We start from the raw sequence: 27,254 nt of genomic DNA, 5'->3' as shown, positions 1-27,254 counted from the left end.
GCCAATCAATGCTAGTCAATGCATTCCTATGAGAAAAAGTCAGCTCCCACATAATAAGGACAAGCCTGCTGCAGAACCAGCGTTGATTTGCCGAATGCTATACACTGTATAGCATTCAGCCAATGAACGCTGGTTCTGAATCGAATATTTACTGCGAATAGCTAGTAGTATTCGATTGAGTATGAATATTTCAAATACCATAGTATCCGATCGAATACTACATGCTCATCTCTAGTTGTGGGTACTGAAACTATATCCTTTTCAAGTATCTGAGATATTGCTGCAGCACCCGTAACCGTCACTATTAAGAATTTGCTGTAGGGAGGGGGTAGGGGGCCCGGACAAAGGTCTGCAGCGGAGCCCACAAGACTTTAGTTACGACATTGGTTGCCACCTATGTCACTCTGTTCTATCTTGTCACCTCCTGTTATAACTTGTCACCTGATGTCACCCCATTATACTCTGTCACCCTTCATCCTTTTTATTTCCCTATAGTTGACTATAAATAGGTGAATTAGTTCCAGGTTTTTTCTTAATCAAACAGAATTATCTTCTAATAAATAATCTGATTACTGAAAATGATGGAATTAGAAAACTTTTATATTTTAACGATTTAATGATGCACAAACCGACAAGAGAAGCTTTCATTGTAGCGCAGTATGGATTCTACATGTGTAACATTCAGAGCTAGTCATTATTATCTGGAGGTTAATATTCCGCAGTTATTTCCTTTCTTCTCCCCAGCAGATCAGTTTTTCTGTTCATTTCAGGTCTAAATAAAATAATAAAACATTTTGGGAAAAACACACAAGCTAAAAGTCCAGCACTGGAAGCCATTACTGCAAATATCTCCACGGCCACCATGTATTTCCCTCTGGTGCTCAGATAAGCCGGGATCATGGCCATCCAGACACTACAGAACAGCAGCATGCTGAAGGTGATGTACTTGGCCTCATTAAAACTGTCCGGTAATGTCCTCACCATGAAAGCCAGAAGAAAGCTGACAGCGGCCAGGAGCCCCAAATATCCCAATACAGAATAGAAGCCAATAACAGACCCTTCATTACAGCGAATGATGATCTTTCCCTTATAAGACTGAGTGTCCAGGTCCTGGAAGGGAGGAGAGATTGACAACCAGAGGACACAGATAACAGCTTCTGTAGATGAACCCAACAACACTATGGTATAGGGCAGCTTCACACTCAGCCATTTTCTCCAGGGGCTTCCAGGTTTGGTGGATTTAAAAGCAACACAAACCATAACAGTCTTGGCCAGAAGTGAAGAGACAGCGACCGAGAAGAAGACTCCAAAACTGGTTTCACGTAATCTACAAGTGACATCACTGGGACGACCAAGAAACAAGAAGACAGAGAGGAAGCTGAGGATGATGGAGACCAGGAGGAGATAACTCAGGTTCCGGTTATTAGCTTTAACAATAGGAGTGTCCCGGTAGGAAATAAATATTACAAGTATGAAGAAAGTCACAAGACATCCAGAGACGGAGACCGAGGAAGATACAAAAACAATGGTGTCATTTTGGTAAGAGATGAATTCCATTACTTTGGGCAGACATCGGTCTCTCTTCTCATTAGACCATTCATCACTTTGACATTTCATGCAGTTATCGGCATCTGTAGGAAGATTTAATAATATATCATGTTAACAAACATCTGTCAGCACTACTAGATCCCATCCCACACACACACATTGCTCCACTACATACACCTTCCTCCCACACACTCAGAACTGCTACATACACCGTCAGGGTTTCTTGACCCACAGTTTGGGAAGCAGTGCTCTAAAACATTATCCACAGTGGTAAGCCAGAGTACTAATACTCCTACTAATACATCCTGTGCATTGATAAGACAGTACTTCTACTAGAACATCATCACACTGGTAAGACAGTACTACTAATCCTACTAGAACATCATCACACTGGTAAGACAGTACTACTACTCCTACTAGACCATCATGTACACTGGTAAGACAGTACTACTACTCCTACTAGACCATCATCACACTGGTAAGACAGTACTACTACTTCTACTAGAACATCATCACACTGGTAAGACAGTACTACTACTCCTACTAGACCATCATCACACTGGTAAGACAGTACTACTACTCCTACTAGAACATCATCACACTGGTAAGACAGTACTACTACTCCTACTAGAACATCATCACACTGGTAAGACAGTACTACTACTCCTACTAGAACGACATCACACTGGTAAGACAGTACTACTACTCCTACTAGAACATCATCACACTGGTAAGACAGTACCACTACTCCTACTAGAACATCATCACACTGGTAAGACAGTACTACTACTCCTACTAGAGGATCATCACACTGGTAAGACAGTACTACTACTCCTACTAGAACATCATCACACTGGTAAGACAGTACTACTACTCCTACTAGAGGATCATCACACTGGTAAGACAGTACTACAACTCCTACTAGACCATCATGTACACTGGTAAGACAGTACTACTACTCCTACTAGAACATCATCACATTGGTAAGACGGTACTACTACTCCTACTAGAACATCATCACACTGGTAAGACAGTACTACTACTCCTGCTAGAACATCATCACACTGGTAAGACAGTACTACTACTCCTACTAGAACATCATCACACTGGTAAGACAGTACTACTACTCCTACTAGAACATCATCACACTGGTAAGACAGTACTACTACTCCTACTAGAGGATCATCACACTGGTAAGACAGTACTACTACTCCTACTAGAACATCATCACACTGGTAAGACAGTACTACTACTCCTACTAGAACATCATCATACTGGTAAGAGAGTACTACTACTCCTACTAGAACATCATCACACTGGTAAGACAGTACTACTACTCCTACTAGAACATCATCACACTGGTAAGACAGTACTACTACTCCTACTAGAACATCATCTCACTGGTAAGAGAGTACTACTACTCCTACTAGAACATCATCACACTGGTAAGACAGTACTACTCCTCCTACTAGAACATCATCACACTGGTAAGACAGTACTACTACTCCTACTAGAACATCATCACACTGGTAAGACAGTACTACTCCTCCTACTAGAACATCATCACACTGGTAAGACAGTACTACTACTCCTACTAGAACATCATCACACTGGTAAGACAGTACTACTACTCCTACTAGAACATCATCACACTGGTAAGACAGTACTACTCCTCCTACTAGAACATCATCACACTGGTAAGAGAGTACTACTACTCCTACTAGAACATCATCACACTGGTAAGACAGTACTACTCCTCCTACTAGAACATCATCTCACTGGTAAGAGAGTACTACTACTCCTACTAGAACATCATCACACTGGTAAGACAGTACTACTCCTCCTACTAGAACATCATCACACTGGTAAGACAGTACTACTACTCCTACTAGAACATCATCACACTGGTAAGACAGTACTACTCCTCCTACTAGAACATCATCACACTGGTAAGACAGTACTACTACTCCTACTAGAACATCATCACACTGGTAAGACAGTACTACTACTCCTACTAGAACATCATCACACTGGTAAGACAGTACTACTCCTCCTACTAGAACATCATCACACTGGTAAGACAGTACTACTACTCCTACTAGAACATCATCACACTGGTAAGGCAGTACTACTCCTCCTACTAGAACATCATCTCACTGGTAAGATAGTACTACTACTCCTACTAGAACATCATCACCACAGATGGGGGAGGGTAGAATCTCGGAGGTGTGGGACAGTCTTAAGGCTATATCAGGACACAAGCAAAAGACAGGGCATCGAACAGTAGGGGACAGGAAGTGGCTTAACGAGCTTAATCTATTCTTCAATAGATTCAACTCCAAGTCAATGCTCTCTCCACCAGCATGTCAGTCAACCCCCCTCCCCTACTCACCAAGACCCAACCCCCACCAACCTGCAGACAACTGCAATCTGACTATCTGATCCTGCAGGAGTCTCTGGTGTGTCGGGAAATGAAGAAGATTAAAGCAGACAAGGCCAGAGGACCTGATGGTATAAGCGCAGGAGTTCTTAAAATGTGCAGTGACCAGCTGTTTGGTATTATCACGCACATGTACAATATGAGTCTAAAGCTGGGAGTGGTACCTTAACTGTGGAAAACATCTTGGGTGGTACCAGTCCCAAAGAAACCCAACCCGATGGGCTACAATGACTACCGACCTGTAGCACTGACATCCCACCTGGTGAAGGTCCTAGAGAGAATGGTCCTGACACACCTACGCCCCCTGGTGAGCTCTGCTCTGGACCCCCTCCAGTTTGCCTACCGGCTGGGCATTGAGGTAGATGATGATGCCATCATCCACCTTCTTCATAGAGCTCTTTCTCACCTAGAGAAACCCGGGAACACTGTGAGAATAATTTTCTTTGACTTCTCCAGTGCTTTCAACACCATTCAGCCAGGGCTACTGAGGGAGAAGCTGAACCTTGGTGGTGTGGACCATCACCTGTTCAACTGGATCCTAGACTACCTGACAACCCACCCTCAGTATGTGAGAGCCCAGGACGGTGTGTCTGACACTGTGATCTGTAGTACGGGGTACCACAGGGTCCAGTTCTTGCCCCATTTCTCTTCACACTATACACTGCTGACTTTAGGCACAACTCATCCAGCTGTTACTTACAGAAGTACTTTGATGACTCTGCTATAGTAGGCCTTATCACTGATGGCGACGATAGGGAATACAGAGACTTAAACCGGGATTTTGTTGAATGGTGCCAGCAGAACCAGCTCAGTATTAATGCTGGGAACACCAAGGAGATGGTGGTGGACTTTAGTAAATGGAGAGGTGCTCCGACCCCGGTGGAGATCCAAGGAACATGTATTGAGATAGTCAAGACCTATAAGTACCTGGGTGTGCTCCTCAGTAATAAACTAGACTGGGCTGATCATCTGGAGGTGCTGCACACAAAGGGCCACAGCAGACTCTACCTGCTCAGGAGCCTGAGGGCCTTCGGAGTCCAGGGGACACTTCAACTCTGTGGTTGCTTCAGCCATCTTTTTCGGTGTGGCTTGCTGGGGGAGCAGTATATCAACCAGGGACAGAAATAGACTTGACAGGCTGATCAGGAGGGCCAGCTCTGACCTGGGGAACCCCATTGGACCCAGTACAGGTGGTGGGTGACAGAAGGATACTGTCTGTGGTAACCTCCATGTGGGAGAACAAATCCCACCCCATGTATAGGACCTTGATGGGACTTGGCAGCACTGTAAGTGACCGTCTGCTCCACCCCAAGTGTGAGAAGGAGCTATCGCAGGTCCTTCCTTCCAACAGCGACCAGGCTGTATAATCTACATCAAACCAAGCGTAGATCACTCCACACAGAGAACTAATGATTATGACGATGACCATGAAGTCTTGCTCCTTCTCTTCCATTTTCCTTAGCTGCTATGGACTCCTAGTATATCTTCTCTTCTCAGCATATGCGTGTCTGTATTATATTACTGTGTATCATCCTGTACCTGTATTACTATGCTGCTGTAACATGCTGAAATTTCCCCACTGTGGGACTATTAAAGGATTATCCTATCTTATCTTATCTTATCACACTGGTAAGACAGTATTACTACTCCTACTAGAACATCATCACACTGGTAAGACAGTACTACTACTCCTACTAGAACATCATCACACTGGTAAGACAGTACTACTACTCCTACTAGAACATCATCACACTGGTAAGACAGTACTACTACTCCTACTAGAACATCATCACACTGGTAAGACAGTACTACTACTCCTACTATCATATACCGGTTATATTGGAGATCTCTCCTTCTGAACATGGCACGCAGTCATAGCAGCAGGTGTGAATTGTTTCTCTTGCTTTCTTCCTGCTTCCAGGTAGACATGGCTCTGAGCAGCGAGATACTGGGACCTGAAGGAGAAGACAAGAATCTTTACTGGAGTGACACAGAATGGACAAGTATGATAGAAGTAATGACGTGACCTTGGAGGGTGGACTATAGAAGGTGAAGTGTCCAGTCATATGAAGCAGATCATCCTGACAAGTAACTAGATGGAGAAGACATAACTTGGATGAATGGATGGATGGGTAGTCAAAGGGTACCAATTGTCAGTTCCTGGATGGATGAGACATAACCCCTGATAGATGGCCAGATAGTCAGTGGTTATTTAATAAATTCTATCATTGGTAAAAATGCTTTTGTGCTAAACACATGTCTATTTTACTACTACCTTTACTTTTTCTCTTGTCCCTGCAGATTCTTTTTAAAACACTCTATTTATTTATTCTAATTAACCCCATGGAGTACCCTGGTCATTCACCAAGGCCTCCTAGCACCCCCCACATCATAGCTTTAACACTGTCTCTCTACTTCTTGTGCTTCGACTGCCCTCCTCCTTCATGGATACGTCTCCTCCATCTGCCCTCTTCCTCAAATCTCAGTTCTAAGCTCAGTTCTCCAAAAAACTATACCAAAATGGCTGCTCGGACATACACAGTGCCACATGAGGAGGCCAAGGAGTGGCAAGGTAAAATATTGTGGGGGTGTCAGAAGCCTTAGGAGGCCATACAGTGCCTGGTGAGAGAGTGTGAAGGTGGCAGCAGCCTTAGGAAGCCATAGAGTGCCCCGTGACAGAATTTGGAGGTGGTGGCCGCGTAAGAAGACCAAAGAGTGGAAAGGTGATATAATGTGGAAGTAACAGAAGCCTTAAGAGGCCATACAGTGCCTGGTGAGAGAGTGTGGAGGTGGCAGTGGCATGAGGAGGCCACAGAGTGGAAAGGTGACATAATGTGGAAGTGCAGCAGCCTTAGCCGGCCATAGATTGCCTCCATATGAAGGGTTGAATTTCAATGGGTGGAAATGTTGCATATTAGTCTATGTTAGGAGAGGCCATTCTGCAGTTTCAACTCAAGAAGGGTGTGCTTGGCAGTGTATGAGTGACTGAAGTGCATGCATTTCCTAGCATTTTTAAAATGTCTTGCAGATGAGAAGACTTAAGGAAATGCTTGACAACCAGATTGAACAAGTGCGCCATGCAAGGCTCATGGCTCAGCCCTCCTTGATGCAGCACCGACACCATGTTCTTCCCCTAGTCGGTCACCATGATTACAATTTTGTCCTGCACATGTAGTTTGCTGAACTATGAATTGTCCCTGAAGTGGAGGTGGAGGACACAGTGGAGGATGAGGCTGACATTGTTGCATGACCAACGGCGTGAGAATGTGGAAGTGGAAGCTGTGCCACCTGGCAAAGTTCCTGGTGTGTCTGGGCAGGAAACACATTCACCCAGTGGGCTGTAAAGAGCATATATTTCCTTGACTGTAGTTACAGCTCCACAGGTCAATACTGCTGTGTACTTTGGAAGACATAGACAGGCTAAAGGACTGGCCCACCATCTGTTTTACATATTTGTGCAGGGCTGGTACTACCTTTTTGGCAATAAGTTCTCTGAAAGGTGCAGAGTCCACCAATTGGAAAGGGAGGGACTGCAGCACCAGCTACTTGGACAAGAACATGTTCACCTTCTGCACTGTTGTATGAGTGCACACATACTGTTGTCGCTTTGAAATAGCTTTGGTGATCGATTGCTGATGTAATTATTGACTAGGAGTAGGAAGAGTACGAGCATCATGACCAACATATGATGGGAAAGACACACAGCTTCCTTCAGCTGAGGTGGTGGAGCCTTGACTGCCTGAATTGGGGTGAGTGCCACTGGATGGTTCCTGAGGCATTCTGGACCACCATATTGGAGCTACGATTCTCTCAGGCCACTTTATGATGACACTGCATATGTTGATGCAGAGCTGTGCTGCCAACATTGGCATCCTGGCCACACTTCACCTTTTGACCATAGATTGAACATATGTCCATGTTCACCTTCCCTGGTGACTTAACAAAAAACTGCCAAGTAGCTGATTTTACAACCAACACTCCACACTAACTGAATGTAACTGCCACTGCCTCCGTGAACCCCTGCACCAATGCTTTCTGGGCACGTAGGCTCCTACAAAGCAAGTGGTATACCCCGGGCATGTTTATCCCCTGACCTCCCACTTCTTCCACCCAAGCTGACTCCGTCACTGCCTCATACGCAAGCTGCCACCCTCTTCTCCTGATGATGATGACGTTCCTTCATCATCCACTACTTTCTGCAGGTCACTGATATTCTCCTCAACGGTTTCGTGAGTTCATCACAACTCTCATCATAACTACTTGCCTGTCTATCCGGAGAAAGGAAAATGTTCGTTGTTGTACCGTGTTAGCCAGTGGGTTGGAAATATAAAAAACATGAAAACTTGGTGATCTTCAGTAGTTGATACCTTTTTAATGGCTAACTCATAATGATGACAAATGGCTAACGTTTCGGAACGCAAAAGGCTCCTTTATCAAAGTAAATTTAAAAACATTTCTGAAGGAGCATATTTATATACAGAGCAGGCACAAAGGGTGTTAGATTTCAGGAGGGGGGGGGTTGTTAGTAATTGGTGAGACAATGTAAGCACTTGGTAGAGACATTTGGTAGAGACAATGTGGTAATTGGTAGAGACAATGTAAACACTTACAGGTCCTTATCAGTTCACACGTTACTGTAAAAAGACATGAAACCCTGTGATGCATTAAGCCCACACTCTAGTGTCTGAAGCAGTGTCATGAACTTATACTCATGTATACGCCGTTCTCTCTTTGATCTGAAATTCCCTCTCAAAACCAGAATTTTCATGTCATTGGCGTTCCGAAACGTTAGCCATTTGTCATCATTATGAGTTAGCCATTAAAAAGGTATCAACTACTGAAGATCACCAAGTTTTCGTGTTTTTTATATATCCGGAGAAAGCGGCAAATGTCTCCTCTCCTCCTCTCTTACTGTTAGAGGACTCGGCTATCGGGCACCATCAATCCGAAACTACTCCCTTTTCAGAATTTTTGAAAATGTTTTTCTTGGTATTCATTGGTTTCTGCTTTTTATCATAAACCAGTTTGAGCTTAGTTTTACAGATTTTATTAATCTGCTTGTTTCTTATCAAGGGCTACATTTAAAATACAAGTAACACAATGTATCTATAGAGTAAGTAAACAACTTGTGTAGAGTAATCCCATAGGTAACCTACATAATGTTATATAAGAGCAGACCAAAGCTTTACATCATCACATGTATAATTGAAGACTTTTTACCTTCTTCATATTCTTCCATGTTATAGAGGGAGTATTTATATAAAGGTTGTCACCATCGTCAGCCCAAGGGGTACAATTTCCTACCCCAGCCTCGTGCATGAAATCATCTATATAAAACCTGTTTATTATCATATATGGATGTACGGCTTCCCCCTGATCATTAAAGTAATATGCAGTTCTCATTGGATCCAGTGGACTCTTCATCCTCTGTAGGTGGCGCTGTAACTTCTGTGTGTATTGCACAAGTCCACTTATTGGATTTTCTTTATTTTTGTCCTGAATATATAAGAACATTTCATGGAGAGCGTTTACCAGGATTTCCACTGCCTGATACAGTCTTGGGGTGACCCCCGATGAGAGCAAATTCCTCAAGCTTGATACAGTAAAATTTACAGTCAAATTAAAGTAATTACTATAAGCGAGAATAAATAACTTGTTGTGTGGATTTATTACAAGTGAATCTAATATGTGCCATGACATCCAATTGTGACATATAACGGGAAGTTTTCTGTATTTGGTTACAAAATCTTGCAATCTTGGAAAATTGTGTGATGAGAAGTCCACGGCTAGACTTCCGTGCAGTTGTGAGAACTTTGAGTCTGGAAGGATAGCACTAGAGACCCAGGATGGAGGATAGATGAGAGTTCTGTTCACAAATACAGATGCATAGTTATATTGTAATGAAGCTCCATTCGTAGTGAAGGTCCCACACATTATAATGACACTGACTTGTGGATTGTTTATTACAGGCAATATCTTCTTATATTCTGCATTCTTCTCTGTAAGTTTTATGGTGTAGGCCACACAGATCCCGCGCTCTCTCATGTATTTTGTCAGTATCTGCAGTTCTTTCTCTCCATTATCATCATCTGATACTAAAATCCCAACCCAGGTCCAGCCAAAGTGCTCCAACAGTTCGGTGACCACCATATTGTGGATGTGGCTATTTTGGACTGTCCGGAACACATGTGGATAGAGGAGTCTATCAGATAATGAGGGGTCGGTGGCTCCATAACTGATCTGTACAAGACAGAAGAGACAGAGGTTGTTCTGTAGAGAGTGTTCAATCAGTTAAAGGGAACCTTTCACATTAAAACTATTGTCCAATCGGCAGGCAGCTTGTTATTGAGCAGGAAAAGCTGAGCAGATGGATGTATATTTTTGTGGGAAAAGATTTGTTTGTTTTTTGGGTTTCCTTAGAAAACTCTGATCTTTCCCTGCAGAAAAGTCCATGAGGCGGTCCTATCAACTATTGACAACTATATCTGTCTGCACAGTCATAGAGGGGAGGCAGCAAATAGCTGATAGGACTGCCTCCTTTACTTCTAAGCATAGAAAGAGCAGGGACTTCAATGAATGTGTGATAGGCGAACCTCTTAAGGTGTGTTTCCTTTCCAGATTTGGTGGCTTGATTTCAAGGTTCTGTTGGGTAAGAACCCAACTGTCACGGGATGGTTAGAGTCTATATTATAGGCAATGTGTAATATATATTTCATGTGGAATGTATTCTCTAACCTGTTGTAAACATCAGTGTGTAGTTGGCTGATTCGGGTCTAGTGTGTTAGCACATTGTATGCAAATACCTCTAACTAGTGAGGACCAGTGAGGACAATGGGTGGAGATAATCTGATCAGTGTCTCCAAGAAGATGTTGGACGGTGCATTGTCCACAGGAGACAGGGAGTCTGCTCTCCTTGGTATAGGTGAGGGGGGAAGGATCTGTGACTCAGCCCTTCCCACCCACAGATATAGGTGTAACAGTCTTAGTATATAGTTGTAGCTGGAGTTAGTATGTGTTAGCCGGCCTGTGAACAGCTCTGCAGAGAGCCAGGATATAGTTACAGGACCAAGGAACCAAAGCTATCATTGGATTGTGACTTCTGTGGACTTATTGTTATTACGGTTGATGTGACCGCCACCGGCTACTAACTTTGTGGATTACAATAAATTGCTGTTGTCTCCCGACCTCTTGCGTCCCTGTTGATTCAAGATATCCTCCGGAGGAAGACGTATACCTTTGTTCCGTGACAACTGGTTGGCAGCGGTGGGATCAACAGCGGACAGCGAGATGGACTACAGCAGCTCAGCGATTAATGGAGCCACAACCTCAGAATACAGGAACTGGACTATGGCAAGTCTACAAGTAAGGGCCCGGGAACTAAACCTGAGTTACCAGGGAAGAACGAAAGATCAACTGATCGAGGCACTGGAGGAGATGACCCTGCAAAGCGACCATGAGGAGGGCTGCCCCCAGGAGACTGGAGAGATACGGGAGTGGCAGGTACAGACCCAAAAGAGCAGATGGGTTGTTTTGTATGAGGAGGAATTGGCAGTGCTGGGGCTAGGAGCAACTGCAGAGCAAAGGAGTAGAGCATTACAGAGGGCTCAGGAAACGGAGAAGGAGGAACAGAGAATGGCGCATGAAAAGGAAAGAATGGCGCATGAAAGGCGAATGGCTGAGATAACTACGAGGAATTATAATCAAACGCCGACCCCCAGCCCAACAGTGAGAGAACCACCATATGTCTCCCATAAACACTTCAAGACCTTTGATGAAGCGGCTGGGGATGTTGATGGATATTTTCAGGACTTCGAACACCAGTGCCACCTGATGGAAGTCCCAGAGAAGGATTGGGTCCGGTATCTGGTGGGGCACCTACGAGATGGGGCTGCGGAAGCTCTCAGAGCTATGGACCCTAGTGATCAGCGGGACTATGAGGCCATTAAAAGAGCGGTGCAGAAGTATTATGCAGTCACTCCAGAGACCTACCGAGTTCAGTTCCGCTCTTTGTCTTACAATGGGGGAAGCTCCTTCCACATGTTCGCCCACAAGTTGAAGCAAGCATGCAAGCGCTGGCTAGAAGGAGAGGAGGCTGTCACAGTCGATAAGATCCTCCAAGTCATACTTAAGGAACAGTTCTTTTCCCAGTGCCCCGCTGAGATCCGTGAGTGGGTGCTGGAACGGAACCCAGCCACAGTTGAGCAAGCTGCTTCTCTTGCAGATGAGGGCCTGACCATCAAGCCGCAGTGGAAGAGGTTGTTTGCAGAGGAGCGGAAAACTACCACAGTCCGCCAGACACCCTTCAGCCAGCCACCCACCTTTCGTGTCCGGCCTCAGGATTACAATTCCCCCTCTACCCCTGCCCCAGCCCATCGGCCTCCAGCTATGAACAACCCTGTCCCTAGACAACGACCCACTGGAAGAATGCTAGAGCGCAGATGTTTTGGGTGCGGGCGGCCTGGACATTTGCAAGCTAGTTGCCCTGCTAACATGGGGGCACGGGCCACCGTGGCATCCCGGCCTATTCACTACCTGGGAACCACCCCTAGGACAGAAAGTTTGGCCCCATTTCCAGATGACTCCATGAATGACCCATCTGTTCCACCTCCAGGGGTCTATGGGATTCAGCCTTCCGCCACACATCCCGCAAACCTTCAGCGGAAGCACTTGCAGGAGGTCCTACTGGATGGCCGAACAGTTGTTGGATTCCGGGACTCGGGAGCTTTCCTAACGGTAGCGGACCCCCGAGTTGTGCGACCCGAGGCCCTAGAGGAGGGCCCTGGCATTTCTATCAAGTTGGCAGGGGGTACTCAAAGACGTATTCCTAAAGCTACCGTGGAACTCGACTATGGTTATGGACCAAAACGATGCACAATTGGTGTGATGAGCGGGCTGCCGGCCGATGTTCTGTTAGGCAACGATGTTGGAAATCTACAGTGCCACTTTGTGGGAGCAGTGACCCGAAGCCAAGCTCAGAGAGACGCCAACATGGATCGACCGGATTTTCTGCCAGATGCCAGCCCTTCAAACCTACAACTTTACCATTCAGTACCGCCGAGGGAACCAACACCAGAACGCAGATGGGTTATCCCGGCAGGAGGACATATGAGCTATAGAGACTGATGTGCATTCCCCAATTTACCTGTGTAGGCCAATTGTGTCATGCACATGTTTTGAGAGGGGGAGGGGTTGTCACGGGATGGTTAGAGTCTATATTATAGGCAATGTGTAATATATATTTCATGTGGAATGTATTCTCTAACCTGTTGTAAACATCAGTGTGTAGTTGGGTGATTCGGGTCTAGTGTGTTAGCACATTGTATGCAAATACCTCTAACTAGTGAGGACCAGTGAGGACAATGGGTGGAGATAATCTGATCAGTGTCTCCAAGAAGATGTTGGACGGTGCATTGTCCACAGGAGACAGGGAGTCTGCTCTCCTTGGTATAGGTGAGGGGGGAAGGATCTGTGACTCAGCCCTTCCCACCCACAGATATAGGTGTAACAGTCTTAGTATATAGTTGTAGCTGGAGTTAGTATGTGTTAGCCGGCCTGTGAACAGCTCTGCAGAGAGCCAGGATATAGTTACAGGACCAAGGAACCAAAGCTATCATTGGATTGTGACTTCTGTGGACTTATTGTTATTACGGTTGATGTGACCGCCACCGGCTACTAACTTTGTGGATTACAATAAATTGCTGTTGTCTCCCGACCTCTTGCGTCCCTGTTGATTCAAGATATCCTCCGGAGGAAGACGTATACCTTTGTTCCGTGACACCAACTATTTTAAAATAGCTTAAAAATATAAAAAACTCTTACCTAGGAACGTGTCTATAAAACATAGTGTAGAATACTCTTAGGGCTCCTAGGGACCTATCTATAAAACACAGTGTAGAACACTGTCAGGGATCCTAGGAACCATCTATAAAACATAGTGTAGAATACTCTTAGGACTCCTAGGAACCTATCTACAAAACATAGTATAGAACACTGTCAGAGCTCCTAGGAACTTATCTATAAAACATAGTGTAGAACACTGTCAGAGCTCCTAGGAACTTATCTATAAAACATAGTGTAGAACACTGTCAGGACTCCTAGGAACCTATCTTTAACACATAGTGTAGAATACTGTCAGGACTCCTAGTAACCTATCTATAATACATAGTGTAGAATACTGTCAGGGCTCCTAGGGACCTATCTATAAAACATAGTGTAGAATACTCTTAGGGCTCCTAGGGACCTATCTATAAAACATAGTGTAGAACACTGTCAGGGATCCTAGGAACCATCTATAAAACATAGTGTAGAATACTCTTAGGACTCCTAGGAACCTATCTATAAAACATAGTGTAGAACACTGTCAGGGCTCCTAGGAACCTATCTACAAAACATAGTATAGAACACTGTCAGAGCTCCTAGGAACCTATCTATAATACATAGTGTAGAACACTGTCAGAGCTCCTAGGAACCTATCTATAATACATAGTGTATAATACTGTCAGAGCTCCTAGGAACCTATCTATAAAACATAGTATAGAACACTGTCAGGACTCCTAGGAACCTATCTATAATACATAGTGTATTATACTGTCAGGGCTCCTAGGAACCTATCTATAAAACATAGTGTAGAATACTCTTAGGGCTCCTAGGAACCTATCTATAAAACATAGTGTAGAACACTATCAGGGCTCCTAGGAACCTATCTATAAAACATAGTATAGAACACTGTCAGGACTCCTAGGAACCTATCTATAATACATAGTGTATTATACTGTCAGGGCTCCTAGGAACCTATCTATAAAACATAGTGTAGAATACTCTTAGGGCTCCTAGGAACCTATCTATAAAACATAGTGTAGAACACTATCAGGGCTCCTAGGAACCTATCTATAAAACATAGTGTAGAACACTGTCAGGACTCCTAGTAACCTATCTATAAAACATAGTGTAGAATAACATGATCATACTCTGGTATCTGTTCATACCCAGATGTTTAAAAGGAGAAGGCCCAGGAGAGCTGTTTAAGGGGGCATTCACACTACGTATACTGAAGCTTATTCTGAACGTAACACAGCTCCATTCATTTCTATGGGAGCCGGCATGAGCAGAGCTTGCCGTACACGCCGGCACTTCACATTCACTTCAATGGGACTGCTCATAGTGAAAGAAGCAGCTCATTCATTTCTATGGGGAGCGCTTGTATGCCGGCTCCCATAGAAATGAATGGAGCTGCTTTATACGTCGCTTATTCTGAACATGTTTTATGTTCAGAATAAGCTTCAGTATACGTAGTGTGAATGCCCCCTAAAAAAAAAAATAAAAAATCATGCTCGCCTTTCATTTCATCTTTGCTCCTCCTGGAAGTGCTCTTCTGAAAAGTCACGCAAAGAGCGAAGAAACAGATTCCCGAATGCTGCAAGAAGGATTGAAGGAGGTGAGGGAAGGTGAGTGTAAATTTATTTTTTTTACAAATCCTTTGGGCCTACTCCTATTATACTCTGAGGTTTTAACTGACCTTATAGTATAATAATTTAATGCAAATCGAGTCTCTGTGGCCATTTTAGTAAATATCAAACAATTTGATATATTCACCAAAAGTCTTGATTGTTGCGAGCCGAATCCCTGAATATTAATTACAATAATATTATTCTTATAATAAGTATTAATAACAATGCTTGTAGATTCCAATACCTGAGGATATCCATATAGTCCAAGGATTTGTGCTGCGGGAATAGTGGTAGATGAGTGGTGGTCTCCAATGATACCGGCCAGCTGGCCATGCCCCCTACAGAAGTAATTAGGTATCACCTTATCCGGACCAGATAGAAGATGTAATACTCGGCTCACTGCCACTCGTCTGTCTAAACACGAGTCAAATACATGGTATCCCAGTGTAATATTGGGTAAAATGTCAGGATTCTGGTTAATATTATCAATGGCAAAGAGAAAAATCAGAGAATGTACAAATCCCTCAAAATCTGTCCTGTAAATAGATAAATATATACCCAGATGAGGAAATGTGACAGTCACCATCAGGTTTTAATACTCCTAACTTTTGGTGCCACTATCCAAGGCTCATAACTATTTGTTTAACTCCTCAGTTGATTCTGGCATGTAAGGGCTTGGTTTTTGCTGGATGAGTTATATTTTTGGAGTCACTTTGTAATATGTATAATTTATTGTTGACCGGACACAGGTAACCACTCAGTATAATGCTCACCCACTGCCAGATATAGCATTACCATACTGGCTAAGTAAGAAATGAAGAACTTTCCCTGAGACTTATCTCTAGACCACAAGTGGACAATTTGTGATGATAAGGATGAACCCACTTAAGAAGCTGCCTTAGTAACCCTGAGTAATCCCTGCTGGTGTTTGTCAAACAGCTCCTGGAAGGGGAAAAGACCACTGGCAGTAATGAACTAGTCGAGGTCAGTAACAAAAAGGTCAAAACAAGCAGAATCAAGGAAAAAGGGAAACAGAAGACAGGGAAACATGAAGTGCCAAATGAGGAATCTCTACAAACTATGAAAGATCAGGGGGCATAGCTAGCTGGCGCCAAAGCAGGACGCATTCTGAAGAGCTCCACTTCTATACCATCTCATCTGCCTGCATCTATTATCCTACCCAGGATGAATCATCTGAAAACTACCCTCAGGGTCTCCCCCAACCCCAGTCAGCTATCGTAAGGTAAGTGAAAGCCGCACGACACAGTCCGTCACTGCTGCAGCCTGAAAATTGAGTGTCAGAGCCTGCGGCCTACATCATCAACGGTAGCCCTGCCAACATCTGACCCCGATTTCAGCTCTAAAAGACTGTGTCACAGACCGGAGAGGGAGAAGAATCTTACCTGAAGCCTCCGACGCTACTAGTCCTGCTGTCCGGTCTCAGTGACTCCACAGGTGTTGATTCCCTCATTGTGGCGTGACTGCTATCTTAACTTGCGGCCTGGCCCAGGATCCCATGTGGCCTGCTCCCATCACTGTAGCTACTGACCAGAGCCACTCTGGCTTCTTCTTGAGCACGGACACCAGCTCCCACGCTAGCCGACAAGTGCCTCCCGCAGCTCTATGCCGCGATATCCACCTGGAAACGACCCTGCTGCTGACCGGTCCAGGTGAGGCCTGCAGTCCCACCACGACAACCGCCATCTTGTTTGCAGCCTACAGAACGAGACACGTGCGGCAAGACGGGACACTCTCACTAAGGTGAGACCACCAGAGGCCCCTACGGTGTGCATTGAGACTCTGGAGGGACCCCTATCCAGGCCGAATACAGGTCCCCACCACCTTCATTACCGCCAGTGAGCGCCAGGTGCCGCGGCCGACATTTTAATTCTGTGGCCTACATACTCCGCTGGACATTAACCACCTCCAGCCCATAGTGTACTCTCACACCTAAGAGGCAATCACCTCCGACCTGTGTTCCCTAAAACGTGAGAGGTACTAAGCACCTTGAGTACACCAGGGCTTACAGAAGTGTTGGTGTCCTACCTCTACTGCACTAACCACTAGTTGGCCATCTAGGAACTTTTATCAACCACCCTGATACCCAATAAATCCCCACTCCTTTACCCTGGCTGACACCCCACAAATTTGAGAGATTGCCTAGCAGTTCTCTCCTGGATCAACTTTCATTTAAACATTTTCTTCTACCACCCTGCATCTAGGCCCTGCTCACTCATCTAGCAACACTGCAGCAGCATAGAGGGCCTTTAACTTGTCTACTTGTCATCTACTTTGTGAGTGAACCAGTATATTTTTTTCTGCTCCTAACTACCTGGTCATTGAATCGCCTGTTATCCCTCACCCATTCCAAGGTAGCTTACACAGTGGACTGTGCCTATAGGCCCTCTCGCCATCTACAGATTCTCCTGAATTGGTCGGATAACCCTTACAGGCAGACACTTTAGTGGGGTGAAGGGAGTGCTGAGCCCCTACTCCAACATCAGGGGGGGGGGGGCTCCTCACCTTCTCCCACTTATATGTGACACTCCACGACCCCCCACAACCTGCTCTTAATTGATTTTTTTCATTTATATAGATCGCTCACTTGTCTTGATCGTCTAAAATCCGTATTTTCAGACCCCCCTCTCCTATGCTACAGACAGCCACCAAACCTCAGGAATATGATTATTAGCAGCTCTCTGTCACCTCCAACTAACAAAGGAACATTTCCATGTGGACAGAAGAGGTGCAAGACCTGCCCGCACATACTGACCACTGACATGATAGAGATCCCAAACTCTAACAGGGAATATAAAATCCCAGGTACGTTCACCTGTAACACACCTAATGTGGTGTATTTAATAATGTGCACCAAATGTTCCACTGAAAATCTGTATGTTGGAGAGACCGGTCAGAAACTCAGAATGAGAATTAATTCACATCGCCATACAATCAAACAACAGAGAACTGATCTTCCCATGCCAAAACACTTCTGCCAGGAAGACCACAACATCATCAATGACATGAAAATCTTGATCTTAAAAGGGAACTTTAAATCAAGGAAACAGCGACTGATTTATGAGTACAAGGCCATGACCCTATTCCAGACGATGGACAATGGAATGAACATCTCACGTGGGTTTATGTCTTTTTATACAAATCATTAAAACAGCCATTAAGATAAGAACCTGGGATCTGGCAATTGATTGTTTGTTGTTATAAGTATATAGTAATAAGCCTCTTCCCCCCTCCCTCCTGTAATCCTACCCCTGTGTCCAGTCATAAATATGCAGCCTCTACAGAGTGTTTTTAGTTATATCTGAAGAAGAAGCTCAGAGGAAGCTTCGAAACGTCATATTCTGTCATCATTATGAGTTAGCCATTAAAAAAGGTATCACCTACTGAAGACTTGCAAAGTTTTTTTGTTTTTTATATTTTATAACCACTGGCTAACACGGTACCAAAACAAACATTTGTCTTGATCGAAGATCAAGAAAACCGCAGTAGGAGAAAAAAATAGAAGAATTAAAGTCCTCCCCGAAAGCAATACATCGGAAGACTTAAACAAAATGGCCAATACGCTGTTCTCCGATCTTCTGGGTCAAGAAAGAGCTGAAAGGATCATTATAGAAAGAATCCATAGGGCTGTCCGTCCGCGGCCATTGTAAGGAGATTAACCGTGATATAACATTTGTAGTATACTCTCTTACCCAGGTGTTGCAGCTATTCTTTCTGCAGCTCTTGACAAGCCTGAAATTCGTATTGGTGAAGCAGAAATATCTATATGGATGTTTCTCCATCCATTTTGTCAAAAAAACACATACTCAAACCCCTCCTAGAGGTACCCCATGCAAAAGACATCAAATATGCATGGCTGTACCCCTTTGGCCTAGCTATTATGCACAAAGGAAGGCGTATCACCATCAACACTCAAAATGACCTTCATACCCTGTGGGCCCAATTAAAAATCCCACCAATGGACATCCCCTCCTGGTCACCCACTCCACCGCTTCCAGAACTCCCTGAGTTACTTGATGTGGACTCCAGGAAACACACTTGAAGGCCTCGAAGATACCAACCTTCTCGAAGCACCCACATGACCAATGGTACCATAATTGTAACACCACCTCGTCTTCCAAGGGTGTTGCTATCACTATTCATCATGAGACGCCCTTTACTCTTCACCAACAGCACTTTGACACTGAAGGTAGATTCATCTTTCTGAGAGGGACATTGACAGAAAGACCAGTGGCTATTGCTAATATCTATGCACCCAATCAGGGTCAAGTCCTGTGGATGAAATCCGTACTCCAGGAGTTGTGTCATTTCGCAGTAGGGGACATTATTCTAGGAGGTGACCTGAACCAGTGGCGGATCCAGGGTTTGCGGGGCCCTGGGCAATTGACTTTGGCTGGGCCCTACGCTCAGCGCGCCGCAGCAAATTAGGCCCCGCCCACTTTTATGTTGACTCCGACCATTCTCATTCATTTTTCATGTGATTCCACACAGTATAATCCTCCTACAGTCACCCGTAAATTATATGTGCCTCCTCCATCTCTTCCCATTTTCATATACACCCTTCATCTACCCCTAGTTTCATGTCCCCCCCTCTATCTCTGTCCCCAGTTTCATGCCATTCTCCCCCTTTATCTGCCCACAGTTTCATGTCCCCCCCCGTCTCTGCCCCAGTGTCATGCCGTTCTCCCCCCTTCATCTGCCCCAGTGTCATGCTGTTCTCCCCCCTCTATCTGCCCCAGTGTCATGCCGTTCTCCCTCCTTTCATCTGCCCCAGCGTCATACTGTTCTCACATACACTGACCTTCCCTCGTTCCCCCGCAGCTCTCTCCCTCATACACATATTGTAGGCACGATGTGACATCATCACATCGCGACAACAAATGCCGGAGCTCAGCATTAAAACAGGAGCTGAGCCATGACACCTCCTGCTTTAAACGCCTATGTATTCAGCTCATCGGCGTCCGTAGGACGCCGATGAGTTGAAATCGGGACATGCTGACCCAGGGCCGGCTCCAGGTTTTTATGGGCCCTTGGGCGACAGAGCCTCAGTGGGCCCCCTTGTAAAGGAGGCGGGGGAGTCGAGACACTGTGCATCGCAGATGAAGCGAGTGACGTCATGCAGGAGTGTGGCGTCACCAACGCCATACCTCCTAATTTTTAATGAGTAGAAAGAGGGGTAAAATGTGCGGCGCGCTCTGCGTGCCGCGGCAAATTTGGCTCCACCCACTTTTATGTTGATTCCACCCAGTCTCATTCATTTATCATGTGCTCCCACACAGTATAATCCTCCTACAGTCACCCGTAAATTATATGCCCCCCCTCCATCTCTCCCCCAGTTTCATATACACCCTTCCTCTGTCCCCAGTTTCATGTCCCCCCCTCCATCTTTGTCCCCAGTTTCATGCCGTTCTCTCCCCACCCCTTCATCTTCCCCAGTGTCATGCCGTTCCCCCCTCCCCTTCATTTGCCCCCCAGTTTCATGGGCCCCCTTCATTATGTTCCACCTTAATATTTAATACAAAACAAACACTTACACTCACCTTCTAACACTCACCTTCCATCGTTCCCCCGACGCTCCTCTCTCCGCTCTCTCTCCAGTCACATACGCGATGCAGGAGCTGTGACCTCAGCTCCTGCTTAGCTACGGCCCGGCTTGCGTGTGTAGGCGCGATGTGATGACGTCATCGCGCCTACACACGCAAGCCGGGCCGGAGCTTTAAAGCAGGAGCTGAGCTCACAGCTCCTGTTTTAATCGCGTACAGTGGCATAACTAGGAATGGCGGGGCCCCCTGGCGAACTTTTGACATGGGCCCCCCTCCCCCTTCCTGACCGACACCGAAGATCTCGACCGACTACCCCCCCCCACACGCCGCATTCCTGCACGCTCAATTATGTCCCATAGTGGCTCCTGCGCACAGTATTATACCCCATTGTGGCCCCTGCACACAATATTACACCCCATTGTGGCCCCTGCACACGGGATTATGCCCGATAATGAACACCCACGAACAATTATTATACTCTGGGGTATTTTCAGACCCCAGAGTATAATAATCGGAGACCGAGGGGAGATACAGACATAAAAAAAAAGTTACCTGTCTCCGGTGACATTGTCACATGACATTTCATACCCTCCCTCCATCTGCCCCCAGTTTCATGCACCCCTCATCTCTACCCACATTTTCATGTCCTCTCCTCCATCTCTGCCCCTAGGTTACTGTTGCTCCTCACCACACATACATACATACACACTCACACACACTTACACACATACACACACACTCTCCATCCTGCATCTCCCTTCCCTCCCCCTCCCCTTTATTACCTCGCAGCAGATCTCTCCTTCTCTTTCCAGGACTGTACGGGCTATAGACACGCCCACCCAGTCATGTGAAGGATGACGTCACACAAGGTCCTTTCAGCTTTCCCCCGCTCTTAGCACAGTTAAAACAGTTTGTCTGTGATAAGAGCGGGGGTTGCAGAGGTAGCTGTCACCGGGCCCCTTATGTCCCGGGCCCTGTGGCAGCTGCCTCTGCCACTGATCTCGTATGTATTCCAGCTCATCGGCGGACGGACACCGATGAGCTGAAATCGTGACAGGCAAGTGCCGGGGGGCCCCCAGAGGCTCTGTGGGCCCCGGCACTTGCCCGACTGCCGAGCTGACCGGGACCATTTTGTTAGGGCCGGGCCGCGGGGCCCCTGACCTGAACGTTACAATTAATCCGCTATTAGACTCGTCATCAGGTAAATTAGCGATCTCTCATCTGGCTGTCAGTTCTCTCCTCAAAGCCCTCCAAGATCTCCAGTTCATAAACGTTTGGAGATCCCTCCAGCCATCTGTGAGAGATTTTTCCCATTTTTCACCAAAATACAATTTGCAACAGAAACTTGATAACCTATTTTGTTCACAAACTTTGTTGCCCTTCTCTCAATCCGCAGACATTGATTGTGCCACCAATTCCGACCATGCACCTGTTACGGCTACTTTTCTCATCCAGGAGATATTCTCTCGCCAGTGGTTCTGGAGACTGATAATTCCTTGATAATTCCTTGATCTCGGATACATCTAAAAGTCTAGAAGAATATTTCTTAATTAACTCCACACCTGAGGTCTCTGTAAGTATGACAGGGAGGCGCACAAAGCCTACATGAGAGGTCTCTATATTTCAAAGGCAACTCTCATCAAAAAGCAAAGGCAAAAAGAGGTTGACTCTCTGCTAGCCCAGATCAGAGCACTTGAACGGACACATAAACTCACGAGACTTGCTTCCACTATGTCGGATCTCTCAGCACTTAGAGAGAAACTTAAAAGGCTGTTCCATATGCAAACTGCCAAAAACCACCTTCTCTTTAAATTTCGCCTCTACGTTCATGGAGATAAAGGTGGGAGAATGATGTCACAGATGATTAAAAAAGCTCAAGCAAAGATACACATCAATAGAATTAAGGACGATAAGGGCAACATTGTTAGAGATACTGACAAAATAGCTGACGCTTTTCAGAAATTCTACTACAAGCTTTACAATATATATATTTTTTCAGATGGTTTCCCCATAAGGTCATAAGAGACACATACCAAGAATACAGAGCTGATCTGGGTCCTGCAGGACCCAGCATCTCTTGCAAGACGCTGCTCCCGGGTGAATCACGTGACCGCCGGGTCAGCGCTCATTGAGCGCTGTATATACACCGATTGAGAAGGCAGGGACGGGAATAAACCTTCCCTGCCATCTCTCTGGGAGCTCCGGCTGAAGTTACAGCTGGCTCCCAGCTTCAGCAATTGCACGATCTCGTGCAATAGCTGTGTTCTGACAGGACGTACTGGTGCGTCCTGTCAGAACAAGACAACCACTTCCCGGATGTATATAGTCTATGGGTGGTCTGGAAGTGGTTAAAAAAAAACTTTGAAAACATTTTTGATAAAATGAGATTTGAGAAAAAATAAAAAATTATGAAAGATCAGTCAATAGTTTACTATTGATCACGTAGAAAAGCATTCTGAATGTCTGTAGCAGAGAATAGCGATAGGAATACACGAGCAGCTTTTATTATGAGCTGTGACATGACGAGAACTTCAATAATATCAGGAACACATCTGTAGTGTTACTGACATATCCTGAGAAGTGCGAGGTGAGCGGTTTTTATGAGAAAAGTTTGTGGATATCGCAATATCTGACAGTTTCTCATTCTCTCTTTAACCTGGTCATCTGCTGCCGGTCATCTCCGGATATCTCAGATGGAGGTAAAGACACTTACAGCATGTAAGAAGAGACTGCTCAAGCTATATAGACACATATATAGAAGCCTGTACTGTATGGATAGACTGGTGACGCTATGTCTGCAGACCTGACACTGTTCTCACCATGGATATTACATAAAGGAATCCGGGACTTACACTCCGCATATAATACTTGTACTTTTGAGCTTTTCCTCCGGGTTCTGAACCTCCTCTTCAGACTGACACATTGTCAATAACCCGCCAATGATGAGATCTCCGTCCTGGTAACATTTCTCTACCGTATCTATAACTTCTCTTATCCTGAGATCACAGACTAGTTGTGTTATAGGAATCCATGGAAAAACTAACAAAGTTAGGAAAATGAACATCTTCTTGTAGGAATGTGAAGATGATGATGATGATGATGATGATGATGATGATGATGAGATGACGTATATTCTGTCCTCAGTAAGACATGATGGATAGAAGCAGTGAGGCAGCAGTGACACAGACAGCACGGCCCCCAGGATCAGGACATGCTATATGGTGACTGCTCTCATCTCCCCTCCTTTTATACAGTATTATGGGATAGATTTTACATTCTCTGATCTCATCGCACATCATTCTGGATCTGCTCTCCGAGGATTGTGCTCTGAACCGTCCTTACTATAGAGAATTGTAGAAGAAATAACCAGTCTCAGCCGTCCTTGTCTTATAAAGATTTACTTTGTTCCTTCTATAATACAAACATATTCCATAGCCCTGTACAAAGATTGTCATCACTCACATTAACCCCTGACACCACTGAGGTTGCAATCTAATGTTCCCCCTGATAAGCACACATACACAATGTGGACAATGAACCCTTCAGTAAGACATTGGAGTTTGGTAGATTATTGGAGAATCTGGAGAACCCCAACATAATAGTAAAGTTCTATTCTCAGGATAAGCCATTGATATGAGATCTGTGGGGATCCAACACCAGGTGACCCCACCAGTCAGCTGATCTCAGCACTGTGTACGGAGCTGGATGCAGATGACAATATTAACAATCATATATGTGGCGCTATTTTGCTGCAAAATAACGCCGTGTATACGATCCCGGCTCCCGTTGAAATCAATGGGAGTGTATACGGCCCGCAAAAGCTCACACGCCGTATACGTGCCACATCACGCGGAACGTTACTCCGTGTGAACTTACCCTAAATCACATGGTAAACACCATGTACTATTTTCTACTTAATAAAAAGTCTTCTTTTGGTTTGGTCATTAATATGTAGTCTTGGAAAACCCCTTTAGGCCAAGGCCCCACGTTGCGGAAACGCTGCTTTATTTGTTGCAGATTTTGTTGCAGTTTTTTGAGCCAAAGTCAAGAGTGGATTGAGCAGAAGGGAGAAGTATAAGAACATCTGATATACACTCACCGGCCACTTTATTAGGTACACCAGTCCAACTGCTCGTTAACACTTAATTTCTAATCAGCCAATCACATGGCGGCAACTCAGTGCATTTAGGCATGTAGACATGGTCAAGACAATCTCCTGCAGTTCAAACCGAGCATCAGTATGGGGAAGAAAGGTGATTTGAGTGCCTTTGAACGTGGCATGGTTGTTGGTGCCAGAAGGGCTGGTCTGAGTATTTCAGAAACTGCTGATCTACTGGGATTTTCACGCACAACCATCTCTAGGGTTTACAGAGAATGGTCCGAAAAAGAAAAAACATCCAGTGAGCGGCAGTTCTGTGGGCGGAAATGCGTTGTTGATGCCAGAGGTCAGAGGAGAATGGCCAGACTGGTTCCAGCTGATAGAAAGGCAACAGTGACTCAAATAGCCACCCGTTACAACCAAGGTAGCCAGAAGAGCATCTCTGAACGCACAGTACGTCCAACTTTGAGGCAGATGGGCTACAGCAGCAGAAGACCACACCGGGTGCCACTCCTTTCAGCTAAGAACAGGAAACTGAGGCTACATTTTGCACAAGCTCATCGAAATTGGACAATTGAAGATTGGAAAAACGTTGCCTGGTCTGATGAGTCTCGATTTCTGCTGCGACATTCGGATGGTAGGGTCAGAATTTGGCGTCAACAACATGAAAGCATGGATCCATCCTGCCTTGTATCAATGGTTCAGGCTGGTGGTGGTGGTGTCATGGTGTGGGGAATATTTTCTTGGCACTCTTTGGGCCCCTTGGTACCAATTGAGCATCGTTGCAACGCCAAAGCCTACCTGAGTATTGTTGCTGACCATGTCCATCCCTTTATGACCACAATGTACCCAACATCTGATGGCTACTTTCAGCAGGATAATGCAATGCCATGTCATAAAGCTGGAATCATCTCAGACTGGTTTCTTGAACATGACAATGAGTTCACTGTACTCCAATGGCCTCCACAGTCACCAGATCTCAATCCAATAGAGCATCTTTGGGATGTGGTGGAACGGGAGATTCGCATCATGGATGTGCAGCCGACAAATCTGCGGCAACTGTGTGATGCCATCATGTCAATATGGACCAAAATCTCTGAGGAATGCTTCCAGCACCTTGTTGAATCTATGCCACGAAGAATTGAGGCAGTTCTGAAGGCAAAAGGGGGTCCAACCCTTTACTAGCATGGTGTACCTAATAAAGTGGCCGGTGAGTGTATTTCCCATTCCTTTTGTAGCCACTCCTGCCTTTGGCTCAAAATACCGCAACAAAAACTGCAATCCACAACAGTCCACAGGACCACTCCCCCCCCAAGTAGTATTCGATCGAGTACGAGTATTTTGAATACTGTAGTATTCGATCGAATACCTACTCGATCGAATACTACTCGCTCATCTCTAATGAGCAGTATTTACAATTTGCAAGCTTAACCAAGAAGCTTGTAATATGGAAGGAACGCGTTGTTTCAGAAATAAGCTGGCTTTTGTAACGCCTATAACTGAGGATGTTTTGACCAGTAGATGGCGCTTAAGGATGACATTTCCAGACGACTCAACCAGGTTAATTTTTAAAACGTTTCTCTCTCTCTCATAGACGAATTACCTACAAAAGTAGAAGGGCATATTTATGTCAGCCATGGCAAGCATTAACGCATCCCAGCCCGGAGGGGCTTTGTTTCTTGAGAGCCTAAGGCTCTGCGTTGCGTTATGCACAAGATCCAGCAAGTTAGAACCAGAAACAACGTCGCCTTTGCAAATAAATTCACTTTTATCATTCCACGCCGTAACACCTTGACTCTGCAGCATCCTACTTAACAAAAGTTCAGCATTTTTCTTAAAATGGGGGTTACATGCGTTACAATTTCATGAAAGGAATCACTTTCATTAGCGGGTGTATTTGGCAATTGTTGATGATCAGGCTCAGACTGGTTAACAAGGTGTAAAGTCGTTAGCTCTTTAGCGCTCTGCTTAGCAAGAACCAAGTATCTCTGCATTATCTCTCTGTATCTTTTAATTTTCACGTCATCCGGTAAGTCAGAGCTGCGTAAAATATCGCTAATTTCAGTGTCCAGCCTTTGTATTACGCTCTGTCTTACATCGGGTGGAGGTGTAAAGACCCGGCTTACTCTGTTGAGTTCGTGTTTGGGCACCAAGTACAT

At 45.2% G+C, this 27,254-nt stretch overlaps 1 protein-coding gene across 1 annotated transcript; it reads right to left on the bottom strand.

Annotated features, from left to right (window-relative positions):
- Positions 1-708: 708 nt before the first annotated feature.
- On the bottom strand, positions 709-27,254 carry LOC142204891 (vomeronasal type-2 receptor 26-like). The gene is made up of 8 exons (XM_075276516.1): positions 26,955-27,254; positions 19,384-19,656; positions 16,985-17,151; positions 15,680-15,971; positions 9,731-10,228; positions 9,293-9,484; positions 5,820-5,943; positions 709-1,631 (listed from the first exon to the last, which is right to left on the bottom strand). The coding sequence occupies exons 1-8, from the start codon at positions 27,252-27,254 to the stop codon at positions 709-711; spliced, it is 2,769 nt and encodes a 922-aa protein (XP_075132617.1).

This window comes from Leptodactylus fuscus, chromosome 1, assembly GCF_031893055.1.
Source record: "Leptodactylus fuscus isolate aLepFus1 chromosome 1, aLepFus1.hap2, whole genome shotgun sequence".
NCBI lineage: Eukaryota > Metazoa > Chordata > Amphibia > Anura > Leptodactylidae > Leptodactylus > Leptodactylus fuscus.
Note: the sequence above shows the minus strand (reverse complement) of the source record. Positions and strands in the feature narration are given on the sequence as shown.

What these genes read in the sequence shown, in the direction of transcription:
- LOC142204891 (XM_075276516.1), bottom strand. Translation starts at nt 27,254, where the DNA reads ATGTACTTGGTGCCCAAACACGAACTCAACAGAGTAAGCCGGGTCTTT. An exon ending in AAGAAGCCAGAGTGGCTCTG is followed by an intron (nt 15,972 to 16,984) that starts GTCAGTAGCTAC and finishes ATCTATTTACAG; the next exon opens with GACAGATTTTGAGGGATTTG. An exon ending in TTCCAAGATTGCAAGATTTT is followed by an intron (nt 9,485 to 9,730) that starts GTAACCAAATAC and finishes TTATATATTCAG; the next exon opens with GACAAAAATAAAGAAAATCC.